At 36.6% G+C, this 19,137-nt stretch overlaps 1 protein-coding gene across 8 annotated transcripts in view; it reads right to left on the reverse strand.

The window, feature by feature from the left end:
- LOC123647663 (putative RNA-binding protein Luc7-like 2) overlaps positions 1-19,137 on the reverse strand; it is a 54,805-nt gene that overhangs the window by 11,222 nt on the left and 24,446 nt on the right. For all 8 annotated transcript variants that reach the window (XM_045565298.1, XM_045565305.1, XM_045565304.1 and 5 more), the window contains 5 exons: positions 12,050-12,148; positions 8,155-8,265; positions 4,591-4,734; positions 2,600-2,776; positions 72-163 (listed from right to left, as the gene is read on the reverse strand). In XM_045565298.1, coding sequence (XP_045421254.1) covers positions 72-163; positions 2,600-2,776; positions 4,591-4,734; positions 8,155-8,265; positions 12,050-12,148 — 623 coding nt within the window. The remainder of the gene's footprint in view (positions 1-71; positions 164-2,599; positions 2,777-4,590; positions 4,735-8,154; positions 8,266-12,049; positions 12,149-19,137) is intronic.

Consider the following 19,137-nt stretch of genomic DNA (forward strand, 5'->3'; position numbering starts at 1 on the left):
CTTACATCATTCATCTCTCCTTTTAGAAACAAGGAGATTTAATTTCAAACACTTAAGCCATTACTCCATACCTCCTCAGCTTCTCCCTTTCTTCTCTCTCCCTTTCTTCTCTTCGTTTCAGGCGTTCTTGGTTTCTTTTCTCCTGCTTCTCAGCTACAACTCTCTTAAAAATGATAATAGTAAATGAGAGGGATATTTACTGGGTCCAATCGTAATTAGCTTTACCCTGAACTTTACTATATCTGGTTTCCAATATAAATACCCTCAAAATCTGTTTAAGTGTGGGTGTGGGATAAAAACTTACCTATTGGGTACAATGAACACTATTCTGGCAATGGGCACACCAAAAGCCCTGACTTAAGCATTATACAAGATATCCATGTAATAAAAACATTTATACTCCCTTTATTTTGAAATAAAAAACAAAATAAAAAATATGTACAAGAGCAATTCAATTCAAAGTTTTGTGAGGTATAATTATTAATATTAGGCTTACACCTCTGCTCTCCAGAATCTTTCCCCCTTTTGTGGAAAATTTCATATTTTTCCATGATTTTTTTTTTTTTTTTTTGAGACAGCGTCTCCCTGTCACCCAGGCTAGAGTGCCATGGCATCGGCCTAGTTCACAGTAACCTCAAACCTCTAGGCTCAAGAGATCCTCTTTCCTCAGCCTCCCAAGTAGTTGGGACTACAGGTGCATGCCACCATGGCCAGCTAATTTTTCTATTTTTAGTAGAGGCAGGGTCTTGCTGTTGCTCAGGCTGGCCTCGAACTCCTGACCTCAAGTGATCCTCCCACGTTGGCCTCCCAGAGTGCTAGGATTACAGGCATGAGCCACTGCGCCCAGCCTCCATGATTTCGTAATGACATTTCAAAAATCACTGCTGCAAAATTTTTCTCCTCTGAATGTTTTCCAGCACTATTTTGTACTTTTAAAAGAACATCAACTATTACAAATCACAATAAATTCCCATGCCCTCTGATGTCTTATTTTTTTTTTTTAAATTGAGACAGAATCTCACTCTGTTGCCCAGGCTAGAGTGCCATGGCGTCAGCCTAGCTCACAGCAACCTCAAACTCCTGGGCTCAAGCAATCCAACTGGCTCAGTCTCCCGAGTAGCTGGGACTACAGGCATGCGCCACCATGCCCGGCTAATATTTTCTATATATTTTTAGTTGTCCAGCTAATTTCTTTCTATTTTTAGTAGAGACGGGGTCTCGCTCCTGCTCAGGTTGGTCTCTAACTCCTGACCTTGAGTGATCCTCCCGCCTCAGCCTCCCAGAGTGCTAGGATTACAGGCATGAGCCACTGTGCCCGGCTGCCCTGTGATTTCTAATATGGAAATGTCTTCGCCCACTTCTAACTACCATCCTGTTGTTGCTTTTTAAAGACATAAGTAAAATGCTAGAGTTCTATTGCTAGGGCTTTATCTGCAAAGACTTCCAAGTGGGTACCACCTCTGAGTTTTAACTTAGAGCCCAACAACCATTTGCTATAGTAAAACTCATTTTGACTTTTAAAAAAATTTCTTGAGATCATTCCAGCTACTCAGAATACTAAGAGCCCACTGTTAAATGCAAATATGTAGACATCCTTGGGCATTTTCTAATTCCACATTATTTTAAAAGTAAAGCTATAGCTCTTGTGTTAATTCTAGAGCTAATAATTACATAGAAAGTGACTACCCAATGTTTCCCATCTGGAGTCAGTTCTCAATTCATGAAAAAACGCTACAGTGCCACAATTCTTACAAAGCTAGCCCTATCAGACAACATATTGGCATTATTTTTTTTTTTTTTTGTTTGGGACACAGGATCTTGCTGTCTCCCTGGCTACAAAGCCGTGGCATCAGCCTAGCTCCCTGCAATCTCAAACTCCTGGGCTCAAGCGATCTACCCACCTCAGCCTCCTGAGTAGCTGGGTCTACAGGTGCCACCACACCCAATCAATTTTTCTATTTTTTGTAGAGACAGGGTTTTGTTCTTGGCTCAGGCTGGTCTTGAACTCCTGGCCTCAAGCAATTCTCCCACCAAAGTGCTAAGATTACAGGCGTGAGCCACCATACCTGGCCTGATTATTCTTTTTATAAAGTAGGTTTCATCCTAAACCCTTTCTGAAATGGGGACAAAAGCATAAAATAACTCTTAGAGGTTCTACAAGCTTGTTTTAGTGAAGAACTACAAAATAGTTCACATAAATATTGGGCTCATTTTTTCAATCTTCCTATAAATAAATATTACTATATTAATATTACATTGACTTTATTGAAAAGAAAGATAACAAGGTAAATTTCAGGGGATTTGTATAAATTAATTAGTGTTGAAACTGGTTTGAGAACTTCCTAAATCATCATATCAACATAAAATGCTACCTCCCAAAATAACAGGATAATATTTAAAAGTCTACTTTTCAGACATCACCTACTAAACTAGCTTAGATCTCCATTTATAATCCTATACCATTCAGTTTGATTTGTTAACTGATACTAAACCTAACTGAACCATAGTCAACAATATTGTATAAAAAGACAACTAATATAGATAAAAAAAACAAGTGGCTAAATATTATATGGTGAGGGATACTAATGTACCAATGTACCTTTAATTCTTCAAGTTTCTCTCTTATTTCAATAAATCCCAGGTGCAGTTTACCCCCAAAATGATCAGCCAGTCGTCTATCATTATCATGAAGACCTAAATAGGCAGAGCAGACTTCACAGACTCGAAGCTTCTGCTGTTGGAAACTGGAAGCCGGCATAGAATTCCGATAAACTTCCTGAACAAAAGTGATAAAAACAATGATCATATAAACTTCATTAAAAGGCATACAATTAAATAAAATATACTATGCTTATACCAAAAATGTTTTCTAATGAATACACAAAAACATGGCTATTTTGTCATGAAAATTATGTGTGTCCCTTTACCCCATCTTCTGCCCTTGAATCTCTCCAATGGAGGTCAAAGGTCACACAGCTCCAAATAACTTCTGCCAAGAAACTACCGTAACAATTGTACCATGGTACAGAACACAACTTTCTAAGAGGTTTTCTCAATATTCTACAATGCTGTTTCCTGTAACTTTTGCTAAAAATGAAATGTAGGCTGGGCGCAGTGACTTATACCTGTTAATCCCAGTACTTTGGGAGACTGAGCTGGGGAGGATCTCTTGAGCCCAGGAGTTCGAGGCTGCAGTGAGCTACGACTGCAACATTGCACTCCAGCCTCAGCAACAGAGCAAGACCCCATCTCAAAAAAAAAAAAAAAAACAAAAAAACAAACAAAAAAAAAACCACAAACCAAGAACAAAAAAAGAGGGGGAAACACTATGAACAGCTTTATGCCAATAAATGCAACAACTTAGAGATTTTTGTGAAAGACAAACTTCAAAAAGTGATTAAAAAACAAGAAAAAATTGAATATCCTTATAACTATTAAAGAATTTAACTCTTAAGTAAAAAAATTTCCCATAGAGAAAACTCCAGCCCTAGATGGTTTCACTGGTGAATTCTACCAAACATTTAAAGGAAGAAATAATACCAATCCTATAAAAAATACTTTCCGAAAAGGTAACTTATGAGTTGGCATTATCCTGATACCAAACCAAGAACAAAGTCATTATGTGCATAAGTTATTAAGAATGGCTGGGGAATAAGATACTCTGATTAATAAGTTTTCTTTCAACTCTCTCTTTTCTGTGAAAAACATCTAATATGTATTAGGTCCTCCTCTTCTTTCAAAAGAAGCGAATACTCTATTGAACCTAGTACCTGCCTTAGCTTCCCAAGTAGCTGGGACTACAGGTGTGTACCACCGCACCCAGCTTCCTTCCTTTTTTTGACCTTGCCATAATAGACCCCGCTATCTTAACAAAAAAAGAAAACAACAACAAAAAAAAATTGGCAAGAGGTTTAAAAGGGAAAAAAAAAAAAAAAAAAAGAGGATTGCCCAGGATTGAGATGAGACACTGCAAAGGAGGGATCCCAAGCTCAGGTATCTACGGAGGCTGTGCAGGTTACTATAAAGTAGGCCAGGTGTGATACAGTTAGGAGCAGTGGAGACTATGGCAAAAAGATAAAGTACAATCCCTAACAAAGACACTTAATTTTCTAAAAAAAATCAGGTGCGCCAATTAAAACAGAACTGTGTCTGCAGGATATCAGTTTTGACCTGTGCAGTGAAGGAAGAATGAGAGAAGGCTCTCAAGAGGCTAGCAGCAGACTGTATTGGGGTAGGAGGAGAAACAAGAATGCTACAGTTGCAAGGGGCTGAGCGAGGGACAGGGTATCACAGTGACCAAGTATACACAGAGTGTGCATGTATGTGTTACATGTGTGTAACTGTTCAGCATGTATGACTGGCTACTAATTTAATTTTATTTACCAGTTATAAATTCCAACAGATCAATGGCTTCAAATTCCAAAAAACCACTAATTTTGAAACAAAATCTATTACTATAATATGAACCACTCCAATATTTTTAAATTGCTTTAAATTCCCTTTAATAACTTTTCAATAATTTCCAGTCAAACATATGTTCTTCAAGAAGTACAGATATTAAAGCTTTATCTACTACTATGAAGAATGTACCTCTGCCTCTCTCTTCTTTGCCCGTGCTTTCTCTACTTCATCCATTACTTTCTGGGATTCTTCCACATTTCCTTCTGCTCCTAGTTGTTCCACCTTGGCTAACAATTTACCAATTTCTTCATTTAACTCATGAACACGTTCTGCCTAAAAAGAAACAGAAGATCATACATAAACAACAAAATGAATATTAAACCTCGAAGTACTTCAGAAATGCTCAGAAAAGACTTGTTACACCTAAGCAAGTATGAGTATAAACAATGATTTCTGAGCATATCCCAAATGAGCTGATGAGACATCAGGATGTTTTGAGCCTGCCTGCCTTTACCTTGGTGAGGTCAGGGATATTACGGATCCCAATCTAACTTCCCAGCCTCTGCTTGGGCAGTGTGCTCCAGGTGTAAAATACCTTTCATTCCATGATCTAGCCCTCTATATCTTCCTAAATCATCTCTCACTGTTCCCTCACCTCACAATATAATCTATACTTATTTTTAGTTTCCCAAACATACCTTGTTGCTTTCTGCCTCTGTGACTACATATACTGTTCCCTCTTCCTGGGACACCACTCCTTACCTCTCAGACCCCTTGCCTGCCTAGTGAATGTCCATTCATCCAACAAGACCCACATCAAGTGTCTTTTCAGTGAAGCACTCGCGAACCCACATCTCATCCTCACTTATACACATATATACCCTTCTTCTGTACCACATTTTTGTATCTTTTTTGACAATTACTCTCATAAATATCATACTATTTAAGGATAGCTATCTGTATGTCCCATGTTTATATCTCCAATGCCCAACAAATAGCATAGGTTCAAATATGAGATTAAGAAATGAATTGGTGGCTATGTTGTAAAGCAACTGGCAGATACAGCTCAGAAGTGCAACAGATCTGGCTTATTGCTAAACCAATTACTAGTTGTGTAATTTTGGCCAAATTACTTAAACCTGAATGCATTTCCTCATCTAATAAATTAGGAATAGTACCTATCCCACAAAGTTGTGAGAAATGAGAAAATGTGCCTTGCACACAGATGCGCAGCACCGTGCTGATCTACAGTATACTGGCGTGGTGCCCCCGCTCCCTTCGTCCTTGCCTTTCCACTGGGATTAATTCTTCTTGGGATTTGATATGCTCCTCCTCGGCAGCAGCATCATAGGAACATAGTTCATTCCTACTGTTTTAATTGCATATGATACATATACATAGTCTTTATTTTGGCCCCAGAATTAGTATTTAGTTTGCTATGTAGCCATTTACATTAGCAAAGGTCTTAATTTGGTATGAACATCCAGTCCCAACAAACTAGTCTGTCAACAATCTTTACTTTTCAAATTTCCTTCAATCCAAGATATTCCTTCACTCAACAAGATTCCCATCTCTATTATCACTAGCTACCCTCTCTGCCAAAGTGGTATCTCCTTTAAATATGTCATTCAGTGACTGCACTGATGCCCAAAACTCTTCACCCTTCCCTGTTTCCTTGCCCTTAACCATGAAACTGTGTGCCACCATACTCTGACTCTGAATTTGGCCATAAACTTGTTTTGGCTACTGGGATGGTAGCAAACATAACCCAAGAAAGGCTTGAAAAGCACTTGTGCAACTGAGCTCGATGCTTTTGCACCTCTGCTACCACCATGAGAACATGGCCAGGCTAGTCTTCTGGGCATGGCTCAGCAGCCTCCAGCTAACTGTAGATATGTGAATGAGCCCAGCTTAGACAGAAATAGGTGCTCAGTCAAGTTCAGCCTAAATCATCGACTGTAAAGTCATGGACTAAATATTTACCGTTTAAGTCACTGAGTATTGAGGTGGTCTGTTACACAGCACTTTTGTAGTGACAGATATGCAATACAGCTTGGCCTCTACACCAAGCATTCGTTATGGGTCTCTCAACCATGAGATACTAGCCACATCTCTTGTGCTTTAGGATGCCCATCTTAAAGTTTCCATCTTCAGAAAAAACTGGCTAAAAGTAACCCTTTTCTCAAACAAGGGAATCAATTTTCCTTTGTACACATATATCTGAACATTATTTTAATGCTATCATCTGAACTCTACCTGGGTAAATCTTTTTCTACCATTCTGCATTTTCATAAAATGAACTAGTATATTGAATTGACAGAATAACGTTAAAAGTAGTAAGTCTTCAAATCAACGAAATGCAATATATAGGACCTTGTCTGAATTCTGATTATAACAAATTAACTGAGAACAATGAACATATACTAAATATTAGATAACATTAAATAATTATTAACTTTACTGTGATATTATGGTTATATTTTACAGGTAAAATATGACATTTAAAATTTGCTTTTAAAAGCAAGTAAAACAAAAACAAAAAACTGTTAGCTTTGAAACTCAGTGACAGATCCACTGGGATTCATTGTACTTTTCTCTCTACATTTTCTGTGTAACTTCACAACAAAACATTTTTTAAAAGTAATGACTTGAATAAAACATGAATACTCAAAACTCAACATTTAAAAAACCAGCAATCCAATTAGAGAACTGGCAAAAGATATATAAAAATATTTCGCTGACAAGGATATACAGATAACAAACACATGTAAAATAATGTTGAACATCATTAGTCATTAGAGAAATATAAACCGAAACCACAATAAGATATTACTACACATAAATTAGAATGGATACAATGAAATATAGTGAGGCAACCAAATGCTGTCACAGATCTGGAGAAACTGGATCACTTACACATAGCTGGTAAGAACGTAAAATGGTATAGTCACTCTAGGAAACAGTTTGGCAGTTGCTTTCAAAACTAGAAACAGATTCTCCTTATGACCCAGCAACTACATTCTTGGGCATTTCCCCAAGAGAAATGAAATCATGTGTCGACATAAAAATATGCACACAAATGTTTACTGCAGTTTTTTTGGTATTAGCCAATAACTGGAAACAACCCAGATGTTCTTTAGTGTGTGAATAAACTATCCAGTACTCTGAGTGGAGTACTACTCAGAAATAAAAAGGAATGAACTACTGATACAAACAACTTAGAAGAATCTCAAGGAAGTTGCGCTGAGAGAAAAAAGACAATCTCAAAAAGATACATACTGCAGGATTCCATTTATGTAACACTCCGTGAAATAACATAAAGATGGAGAACAGATTAGTGGCTGCCAGGGACTAGGGATGGTGGGTGAGAGGGTGCGTGTGGCTATAAAGGAGGTAACATGAGGACATCTTCTGGTGATGCTATAAGTTAAGTATCTTAACTATGGTAGTAATTACAGATGTGCTAAAACTGCATAGAGCTATATATACACACATGCATACACAAATAAATGCATGCATAACCGGCGAAATCTGAATAAAATATAAAGGTATGGCTAATGTCAATTTCTCTGATGTCGTGATAGTTGTGAAAGATGTTAACATTAGTATAGGAAAGAGAAAGTACACAGAATTCCTTGTGTATGTCTTTGCAATCTCCTGAAAATCTAATTATTTCAAAATAAAGTTAAAATAGAACAAAAATAGCAAATTGAAACGATACTTTGTAGTAATAAAAATGACTGAAATTCTTACCTTTGCTGCCACTTCAGCACTAATCTCTTCTTGAGTTTCTGCTAACCTTTTCTTAGCCACTTCTGTTCTTCTATCACAATCTGCAATGAATGACTGCAGATGATCCATGGCCTACAAAGTTTAATTAGAAGACAATTACTACCAGAAAGCCAACTTACTGAGAAATATGTTTACACAAAAATTAATTTTCATGGTAGCATTTTGAAAAGCAAAATGTAAGCAATAACAAAAGCAGGTTCAATTATGAATCCAAAATACTATTTGTCAGCTACCAAATTGGCAAAGAGTAAACATAAGTAATTCCAAAAGGTAAGGCTATAAGGAAACTGCCATTTTCATACCCCACTGAAGGGAACACAAACCACTGCAACCTTTATGAAAAGGCAATATGGTTTTTCTCATCAAAAGCCTTAAAAATGTTCTTTGACTCACTAATTTTACTTCCAGAAATTTATCTTAAGTAATCAGAGATATATGGAGTGATTAATATTCAAAGATGTTCTTCGCAGTGAGATGTTCTTCAGTGTTATAATAGTGAAAAGTTGTAAATACACTAAATATCCAGCCAACACTATCAAATTTTGATCTTTAGTCATTAAAAAGTTTTTAACAGAAAACTTGAGGACGTGGGGAAATGTTTAGGATTCATTTATAAATAAAATACAAGTTACAAATACTATATGCAATAAGATTCCAATTTTGTAAAATGAAGCATAAAAAATGAAAGACCATACATAAAATGTTAACATTAATTATTTCTGAATATCTGAATAATTTTTAATAATTTATTTTCCTGTGTTTTTAAAAATTTTCCACATAAAAATGTTACACGATTAGGAAACCCTGCTTTTTTTCAAATAGACCATTGAGAATTTTAGCAGTGCCTACACTATAAAAATCCAGTTCAATATTTATTCAAAAGATTTGTGAGGCACATATTAATGTCTATAATAGTTCATTTAAAAGTAAACTTAAAAAATTTATTCTAAAATTTAGCCATTTTAGACTTCCAAATCTCACTGTACAGAAATATAGCTAATTCAAAATACAAATGTTTAATCAAAAATATAAATTTGGCCGGGTGTGGTGGCTCATGCCTGTAATCCTAGCACTCTGGGAGGCTGAGGCGGGTGGATCGCTCGAGGTCAGAAGTTGGAGACCAGCCTGAGCAAGAGTGAGACCCCGTCTCTACTAAAAATAGAAAGAAATAATCTGGCCAACTAAAATATATATAGAAAAAATTAGCCAGGCATGGTGGCACATGCCTGTAGTCCCAGCTACTCGGGAGGTTGAGGCAGTAGGATGGCTTAAGCCCAGGAGTTTGAGGTTGCTGTGAGCTAGACTGACGCCATGGCACTCACTCTAGCCAGGGCAACAAAGTGACACTCTGTCCCCCCCCCCCAAAAAAAAAAAATATATATATATACACACACATATATATATATAAAAAAATAAATTTATCCAACACATACTCAATTCCAAAAATGGTTGGATAATCCAAGAATTTCCTCAAAGTGAAAAGCAGTAAGGATCATTTAAAAACTTTTAACTGTTATGACATAAAAATAACTATTTAATTTTTTAAATTTGCACATTATCTTTTAAATCACAACAGAAATCTAATCAAATTTCCTTATGTGAAGATAAAGGTGGCATCTCAAAGCAGTATCAGAAACGATGCACTAATCAACAGTGTTGGGTAACTCAGTAACTATTTGGGAGAAGGAGAAGATCCATACCTCAATTCCTTAGACCAGAATAAATTCAAGATGGATCAAAGATTTACGTATATAAAATTAAGCCAAAAAATGCCAGAAAAAAAACACTGGAGAGAACTCTTATCACCTCAAAATAAAAAAAAAAAAATGAAAAAATGAAATTCTGCAAGGCAAAAAAAAAAACCAGCCGGGGGAAGTGGCTCACGCCTATAATCCCAGCATTCTGGGGGGTCAAGGTGGGAAGATTGCTTGATCTCAGGAGTTCAAGACCAGCCTGAGGAAGAGTAAGACCCCATATCTCTACTAAAAATAGAAAAATTAGCCAGGTATCAGGGGTTGGGCCTGAAGTCCCAGCTACTTGGGAAGCTGAGGCAGGAGGATTGCTTGAGACCAGAAGTTTGAGGCTGGGCAGTGAGCTATGATGATACCAGTGCCCTCTACACAAGTGACAGAGTAAGACTCTGTCTCAAAAAAAACAAAAGAAAAAGAAAAAGAAAAAATATTTGCAATGTATATATCTAAGGAAATAACTAATTTTCATAATATATAAAGAGTACATTAGTACAAATCAATTAGAAAAATGCTAATATCCAAGATTAGCCAATAATTCCCAAATAGTTGCACAATGACAGTTCACCAAAAAGGAAATATAAACAGATCTTAAATACATGCAGTATGTTCAAACTCACTCATAAGACAAATGCAGATTAAAACTATACTTATATTTCACATTTCATCTATCAAAGTTGCCTAAAGAAATCTGGACAACACACTATGTGGCCAGAGGGGAAACAGATAATTTCACAAATTACTGGTGGGAGTGTAAATCAATAATTCTCATAAACAGCAACTTAGCAATATTTATTCTATTTCTACATATTTATCCTATAAATACTCAGTGTGTGAAAATAATGTATCATCATATTATAATAGAAAAAGACTGAAAACAGCCTGATGATGAGCCCTGCTGTGATTTAAGCCCAGAGTATATTAAATCATAATCCAATTACTTTAAGGTGTTTCACTCAATTGTTCCAGCCACATATTAAATCATATTTACAACAGTAATTTTCATTCCATTAGCACAAATTCTTGGAAGTTCAGAGAAGTAAAGACAGGGAAGCCTATTTATTGCTTGACATCCCAAACCAAATAAAAACACGTAGTATCTCATTAATAAAAAGTATCATGAGATTTATGCATATTAGTATGTTTTATGTAATGCTAATGCTTTCTTTATACAGATGCTTTATATAAATCCTTTCTATAAATGTGAAAAAAGGTTCCCTACTTTTATACAAGCAACTTTCACGTGAAAGCAACAATATGGTCGCATTTTGGGTCCTTTTAGATATCTAAATGGTATCTTATTTCTTCTATTAGTTTTACATTAAAAACATCATCCTTAATAATACCCACTCCCATATGTATATACAGCCATCCCTCGGTATCCATGGGGGACTGATTCCAGTATGCTCAAGTCCCTTCTATAAAATGGTGTAGTATTTGCATGTAATTTACACACATCCTCCCATATACTTTAAATTATTTCTAGTTTGCCTATAATACCTAATACAATGTAAATGCTCTGTAAATGTTATACTGTAATGTTTAGGGAATAAAGACGAGGAAAAACGTCTACATTCATACATGTTCAGTATAGACACAACAATCCATCTTTTTTCCCTGAATATTTTCAATCCAAGGTTTTTGGTTCTTAATACAAGAATATTTTGAATCCATAGATGCAGAAATGATGAATACGGGAGGCCAACTGTACATACGTATATAGACGTGAAAATAAATATGAATGTAAAAAATTCAGAATAACTAGAGAAAGACCGTTATAAACACTAGAAATTAGCTGATTACATTTGTTTAAAGTGATATTTCCTTAATCATTACATTTTATTGGGAAGAATATGCTTAATTTTCAAAGGAATATGTAAATTGTGTGACTTTTTGACTTTTACACATTTTCTTAAAATACTCAGTCTCACTTCATATTTTAAAAAGTGTTAACAAGAAAGTACATGATCTTACTTAAGTATATATTATACTTAAATAACCACAATAAAGATAATTTGCTAAGAGTTTTTCCTATTGAGATATTAATCCATATTGAAAATGTTTTACTGCAAAAAGGTAATATAACCCATTAAAGCAAAATCACATACATCAAGTTCAAAGAAAAAGTCTTGTTCTTTGGATGCAATTTCATAATCTGCTCTTAAAGCCAGGTCATGGACTTTTAGACATTCTCCAAGATCCATTCTCTGGAGGGGGAAAAAGATACATAATATTAAAACAGAAAACATTAAATATTAAAATTAAAAATATTAAAACAGAAAAATTTTCAAAAATACATTAACAACCATAGTTCTCTTCAGAATACATATTAAGTCATACAGATGCTGCTTTATTTATGGATTTTCAAATCACAAAATTTCAAGGACAAGTATAAAACTTGGTGTCAGAAAAGTAACAGCACCATTCTGTCTACAACAGATGGGAACAGTGATCACTTTTGTACTTAAGAACAAATGGATATGACAAGCTTTTGGGAATCCTAAAAAATCTTCTAGCTTCTATATCACAACATACTTCACTTAGCCTCATAACACAGGACAGATAACATTAATTTAAAACCAAACTAAAAGACCGTATAAATCAAATTGCTGAACTGTGGTCAATGTTCTTTGAAGAGCATTGTTTTTCAAATAAAGGTGGAATCCTCAAAAAACAGCCTGGTGACCCTTATGTCAGACAACACTCCAAGTAAACTAGTAAAGAGATAACTTAATAAGACCCCATACAAATTCATAAACAACAAGTACCTAATCCTACCTATGATGAGCATATGTCAGGAAAATAAAATAAATACTCTTACTGAACACTAGAAACTTTCTGCTTGGAATTTCCAATTAGACATTATTTACCAAACTAGAGGCTTTTCTCATATCTGAGACAAAATCCCTAAAAATCCACCCATTGTTACATGTATCTGGGCAACTGATAAGATCTTCCATGAAACTCTTCTGGGGGAAAATTGAGCAAGATACAAAGGTAACTATAGATGTCATTAATGGGTGATCAAAGCAGAGGTTTTCCAATTGGAGATATGTGACCAGAATGTCTCAAAATCTCTGAAGGGTTGGTGAAAAGGGAGTACAATAATTCAAAAAAGTGACCGGGTACAGCAGCTCATGGCTGTAATCCCAGCACTTTGGAAGGCTGAGGCGGGAGGATCACTTGAGGCCAGAAACTCAAGACCAGCCTGAGCAAAATAATAAGACCTCGTCTCTAAATTTAAAAAAATAACAGTAATAATTCAAAAAAGTATAGTAAATACTCCTTTTGGTTTTGTTACAAAAACTATACACAAAGTACAACAAAACACGGACAGCAGTGAAATCATTCCTTCAATTAATAACTAAATACCCACTTGTATCAAGCACTATGCTTTACACAGACATAGTCTGATTTCACGGAACTTACGTTCTAGAAGAGAGGTAACAAATGATAAACAGAACATCTATGAACAAAGTTAGGTGACCTAATAAAATAGTAATGCTCCTCATAATCATGGAGGCCACTTGGGAAGAGGTAGTCAGAGAAGACCTTTCTGAAAATGATGCATTTACTGGATCTAGAGAGTGAGAAGAAAACGAACCTTAGGAAAAGCCAAGAAAAGAGTGTTTCAGTTTTTATAAAAGATTAAGAATGCAGATCTTTAAAAAAAAAACAAAACTATGCCAGTGTTAATCACAGACAAGTTTCTGGTAAAAAGAAACAGGTCTACAGTATCTATAGCACATAGGTCTGGGACTTAACTTTGTATACAGTATCTAAAAATGAGGCTGGGTGCGGTGGCTCAGATCTGTAATCCTAGCGCTTTGGGAGGCTAAGGTGGGAGGTTGCTTGAGGTAAGGATTTCTAGACCAGCCTGCGCAACATAGTAAGACCCTGTCTCCACAAAAAAATAGAAAATTAGCCAATGGTGATAGCACACACCCATAGTCCCAGCTACTCAGGAGACTGAGGCAGGAGGATCACTTGAGCCCAAGAGTCTGAGGTCGCAGTGAGCTATGATGATGTCACTCTAGCCTGCGCAACAGAGCAAGGCCCTGTCTCAAAAAATTAAAATTAAAAAAAAAAAGAAAAGTAAAACTGACTCTGCCTATTTAACTTTCTTGCCAACAACCTGAATAGGATATGTATAAAACAAAGAATATGGTCAATTATGTACAATATCCCAAATTAAAAAGGATAGCAAAGTCATTGGATCAAGATTCAAAAGGATTAATAAAATTTAAAGAAATAAATATGAAGTCCTACAGTTAGTTATATATTCAAGGAAACAAATTTACAAATAAGTATGACCAAGCCAGGCACAGTGGCTCATGCCTATAATCCTAGCATTTTAGAAGGAGAGCAGAAAAGAATCAATTGCAAAAGAAAAACCCTAAGTAGGGACTGTTGGCTGATTGGAAAATAAAAGAATCAATTGGAAGGAGAAGCAGAAGGATCACTTGAGGCCAGGAATTCAAGACCAGCCTGAGCAAGAGCAAGACCCTGTCCCTACAAAAAATAGAAAAATTAGTCAGGCATGGTGGCACACACCTGTAATCCCAACTACTTGGGAAGCTGGATCGCCTGAGCCCAGAAGTTTGAGGTTGCAGTGAGCTGTGATGATGCCCCTGCACCCTATCCTGGGCAGGAGTGAGACTCTGTCTCCAAAAACAAAAAAAAAAAAACAACAAAGTATGACCAGATAATCAGACAAATTAAAAAACACAACTACTCAAGAGTAAGGATTACAGTATAGCATGACTGAGATAAAGCTATATTGTATAAAACTAACTTAAAGAGGACACAGTATGAGCAATATGAGAAATCTCTACTGAAGGCTGGTTTCAAAGCAAACCGCTGCCCTCCAAAACACTGTCTATGTGCTAAGACATTTCAAAAAAACGGGTATGAATAAATCAGACAAGTGTCTCCAAACCAAGCTATATAAAAAAAATCAGGGAAGAGAAGTAGATGGAGAAGAGAAAAATCAACTAAGATGTGAATCTAGTCATCAATCAACTAAGGAACATTTCATTAAGAAGCAGAAATAGATTTATTATGGTCCCAAGGGACTCCAGTGAGTCAGATTTTAACTCCTCTCAACATAAGAAAATATTTACTAATAATCACAGCTTTCAAAAGGTGGAACAAGCTTCCTTGGGGTTGGTGAGCTCCCAGATAACTGGGTAGTTCAAATACAGTTCTAATAACTATTTTTCTAGGAGACTGAGGAAAGAATTCAACCATCAAATAGTTTTTTTATTTCTTGGGATATTTTTGAGACAGGGTCTCACTCTGTTACCACAGTTAGAGTGCAGTGGCTTCATCATAGCTCATGCAGCCTCAAACTCCCAGGCCCAAGTGATCCTGCTGCCTCAGCCTCCCGAGTAGCTGGGACTACAGGCGTGCACCACCATGCCCTGCTAGTTTTTTCCATTTTCTGTAGAGACAGGCTGTCTCTCTTGCTCAGGCTGGTCTGAATTCCTAACCTCAAGCAATCCTTCTACCTCAGCCTCTCGAAGTGCTGAGATTAGAGGTGTGAGCCACCACGCCCAGCCATAAAAAATGATATCACAGTAGAGTAAATCAAAGGGTTAATTAATACATTTGAGTGTACTGTCAAGTGTACATTAATGACAATATTATGTTAATGAATATATTAGTAATAGAAATTGGCATAGCAACACCTTCAAATAACTAAATATACTAGCTTTAGTATATGCTAGTATATTTGCTCAATCCTATGAGACAGATCTTGAACCAAATTACAAAACTATGTGAGAATATAATTCCTGCTATCAAGGAATTTATATTCACAATGAAAAAAACAAGACATTAAAGTTACAAATGTATACAAAGATGTACATACAAGGATTTCAGTGCCACATCATACACCAAAAATAGAAACAAAGACTATTAATATATTAAAACTCACTGGATAAGGAAAACAAAGAACAGCTATCCTACAAAATATTACATTTTTTTTTTAATGTACATGACTGATAATGGAAACCTCTTCAAGACAAGTGAAAAAACATTCAAAAAATATAATGCCATTTGGTTTTTTTTTGTTTTTTGTTTTTGAGACAGAGTCTCACTCTATTGCCCAGGCTAGAGTGCCATGGTGTCAGCCTAGCTCACAGCAACCTCAAACTCCTGGGCTCAAGCGATCCTTCTGCCTCAGCCTCTACTAAACATAGAAAGAAATTAGCTGGACAACTAAAAATATATAGAAAAAATTAGATGGGACTACAGGCATGCGCCACCATGCCCAGCTAATTTTTTCTATATATTTTTAGTTGTCCAGCTAATTTCTTTCTATGTTTAGTAGAGACGGGGTCTCACTCTTGCTCAGGCTGGTCTCGAACTCCTGAGGTCAAACGATCCTCCCACCTCAGCCTCCCAGAGTGCTAGGATTACAGGCGTGAGCCACTGCACCCGGCCTATAATGCCATTTGTTAACACACATGCTTGTGTAAATGCAAAGAAAGGATAGTGAAAGATGTACATTTTGGTGTTGACAAGGTTTGGGTCTGAGAAGGGGGATGATGCACAATGGGAAACATTTGGCTGGGCGTAGTGGCTCATGCCCATAATCCCAGTACTTTGGGAGGCCAAGGCGGGAGGATTGCTTGAGGCCAGGAGTTCAAAACTAGCCTAGGCAACATGGTGAGATCCCATCTCTACCAAAAAAAAGAACAAACAGAAAAATTAGCCAGGTGTGGTAACACACATTTGTAATCCTAGCTACCCGAGAGGCTAAGGCAGGAGGATCGCTTAAGCCCAGGAGTTCGAGATTACAGTGAGCTATGATTGTGCCACTGCACTAGAGCCTAGGCAACAGAACAATGCCCTTTTCTCTTAAAATTTAAAAATTTTAAAGATAAAAGAAAAAAGGGAAATATTCACGTTTTATGCTATATGCTTTTGTACTTGAAGACTACATTGTCTAAGTGATAAACAAATTAAGACAGACCAGGTACTGGACCAAGTCATAGGACCTCCCTTTCTCTTATTACCTAATTGACTCTGAGAAATTCAATTACTCTCTCTGAACTTCTCTTTTCTGAAGTACTTCAGGATTGCTGTATAGATCAAATAAGATGTTTATGAAAGCACTTTGAGGACAGGCTACTGACCTACTTATTTTTGCATACAGACTGCACTGGGATATAAGCTCAGTGAGGGAAGGACATTTTCTTTCTTGGTCACTATTACAGCCCCAATATCTATAACAGTGTCCACCACATAAAAGGTGCTCAATATTTTGTTGTATGATACAGTATTATAGTAGGTTTAATTGAAGGGCAATAGGTGTTAATTAAAGGGCATATTTTGTTGGCTCATAACTTGACATATTTCTAATTCATCCATTTTCAAAGGAATTCATGAAACAGAGCTGTTGCTATAGTTTCAGTGTGTATAGGGATGTTTCCAGGAAAAGTGAAGATGATTTACATAGGAAAAGACAAAGAACAGCGGGAAATAGCGAGAGCAAATGCTTCAAGAGACAAATAAATATTTCCTATCTGGAAAACGGAAAGTGTGAGAGCTTAACTGGAACCAGATGGTTTCTATTAGAGGATAGGGGAAAATAATGTTGAAAAAAAAGGATACAGGATTACTTTGGCCCCAGAGGCCACCAATTTACAGCCTGTAACTACTAAATTGTGAAAGAGTCTGAAAATTAGTCCAAAAATGCAGAATTCACTCTATAGGCAAAGAAAAATGCTTGACTATTTGAACAGAAATTACATGATAAAATCTATGTTTTGGAAGCATCAACACCACTGGACAGATTGACAAGATGGATTGACAAGAAAGACACCAAGGGCAAGAAAAGCTATTACAACAACCCAGGAATAAAGACACTAGGGTCAAATTAGAAGAGGAAAGAAGAAAGGTAGTGATGGAGGTAATTAGAATGCCAAAAAAGAAAAAAATCATTTTAAAGATAAGAACGATCTCTGAAATCATCAATTCCATCACATCCTCCTACAGATAAGGAAATCAAGACTCAGAGAAGCCAAATGATTTGCCTAAGAGCATAAGCTGGTAGCAGCAAAGTAAAAATCTGAACAGATCTTTAATACAGCTCACAATGCCTCTCAATCAATAGCTTTTAACTAAATGGAAATGAAGTATGGAAAGGAAAAAGTCAGGAGTCTTTTTAAGCCTTCAAGTATTTCAAGCAAAAGAAAACAGGCCAGACGTGGTGGCTCACGCCTGTAATCCTAGCATTCTGGGAGGCCCAGGCGGGCGGATCGTTTGAGCTCAGGAGTTCGAGACCAGCCTGAGCAAGAGCAAGACCCCATCTCTACTAACAATAGAAAGAAATTAGCCAAACAACTAAAAAGTATATACAAAAAAATTAGCCGGGCATGGTGGTGCATGCCTGTAGTCCCAGCTACTCGGGAGGCTGAGGCAGAAGGATCATCTGAGCCCAGGAGTTTGAGGTTGCTGTGAGCTAGGCTGACGCCACGGCACTCTAGCCCGGGCAACAGAGCGAGACTCTGTCTCAAAAAAACAAACAAACAAACAAACAAACAAACAAAAAACAATAATGCCACCAAGAGAACTGACTAAATCAAATGGGAGAATTCATTTGTGAAGGAAAATGTCCTGTTTGGGATATGCTGATTTTGACGTAACAGTAGGAAATCTAAGTAGCAGTGTCTAGTACAGATCTAAGACTATATTTACCAAGGGCATTCTTTATTCAACTAAGTTCTCCAACCAGAAAGTTTTACATATTCTTCCTTAGACTTACTGCAAGGACTTTTTATAGGAGACCCTTTTTAACAAATCATATAAGAACAGAGTCTCACCTCCATGTCAACAAGCCACAAACATAGAGTATAGGGTGTAGAGAAATGGGGCATACTGCACACAGAAAGCAGTTCCTGCTTTTCTACCACTTCCCAATTTCTTTTTTTAATTTTTTGTAGAGATGGGGTCTCACTATGTTGCCTGGGGTGGACTCAAAATCCTAGACTCAAATGATCTCCCGCCCTGGCCTCCCAAAGTGCTGGGAGTACAGGCATCAGCCACCGTACCCAGCCCACTTCCCAATTTCTTAACTGCCCCGTCCCACTTGTATGTTCCAACTTCAAGTCCATTTTTCCCCAAGTAGATAAAGAAAAATAATGCTCTTCTTCTACCTTAATATTTTTTTGAAGGGCATGACAGGAAA

Source organism: Lemur catta, chromosome 11 (assembly GCF_020740605.2).
Source record: "Lemur catta isolate mLemCat1 chromosome 11, mLemCat1.pri, whole genome shotgun sequence".
In the NCBI taxonomy this organism is placed as follows: domain Eukaryota; kingdom Metazoa; phylum Chordata; class Mammalia; order Primates; family Lemuridae; genus Lemur; species Lemur catta.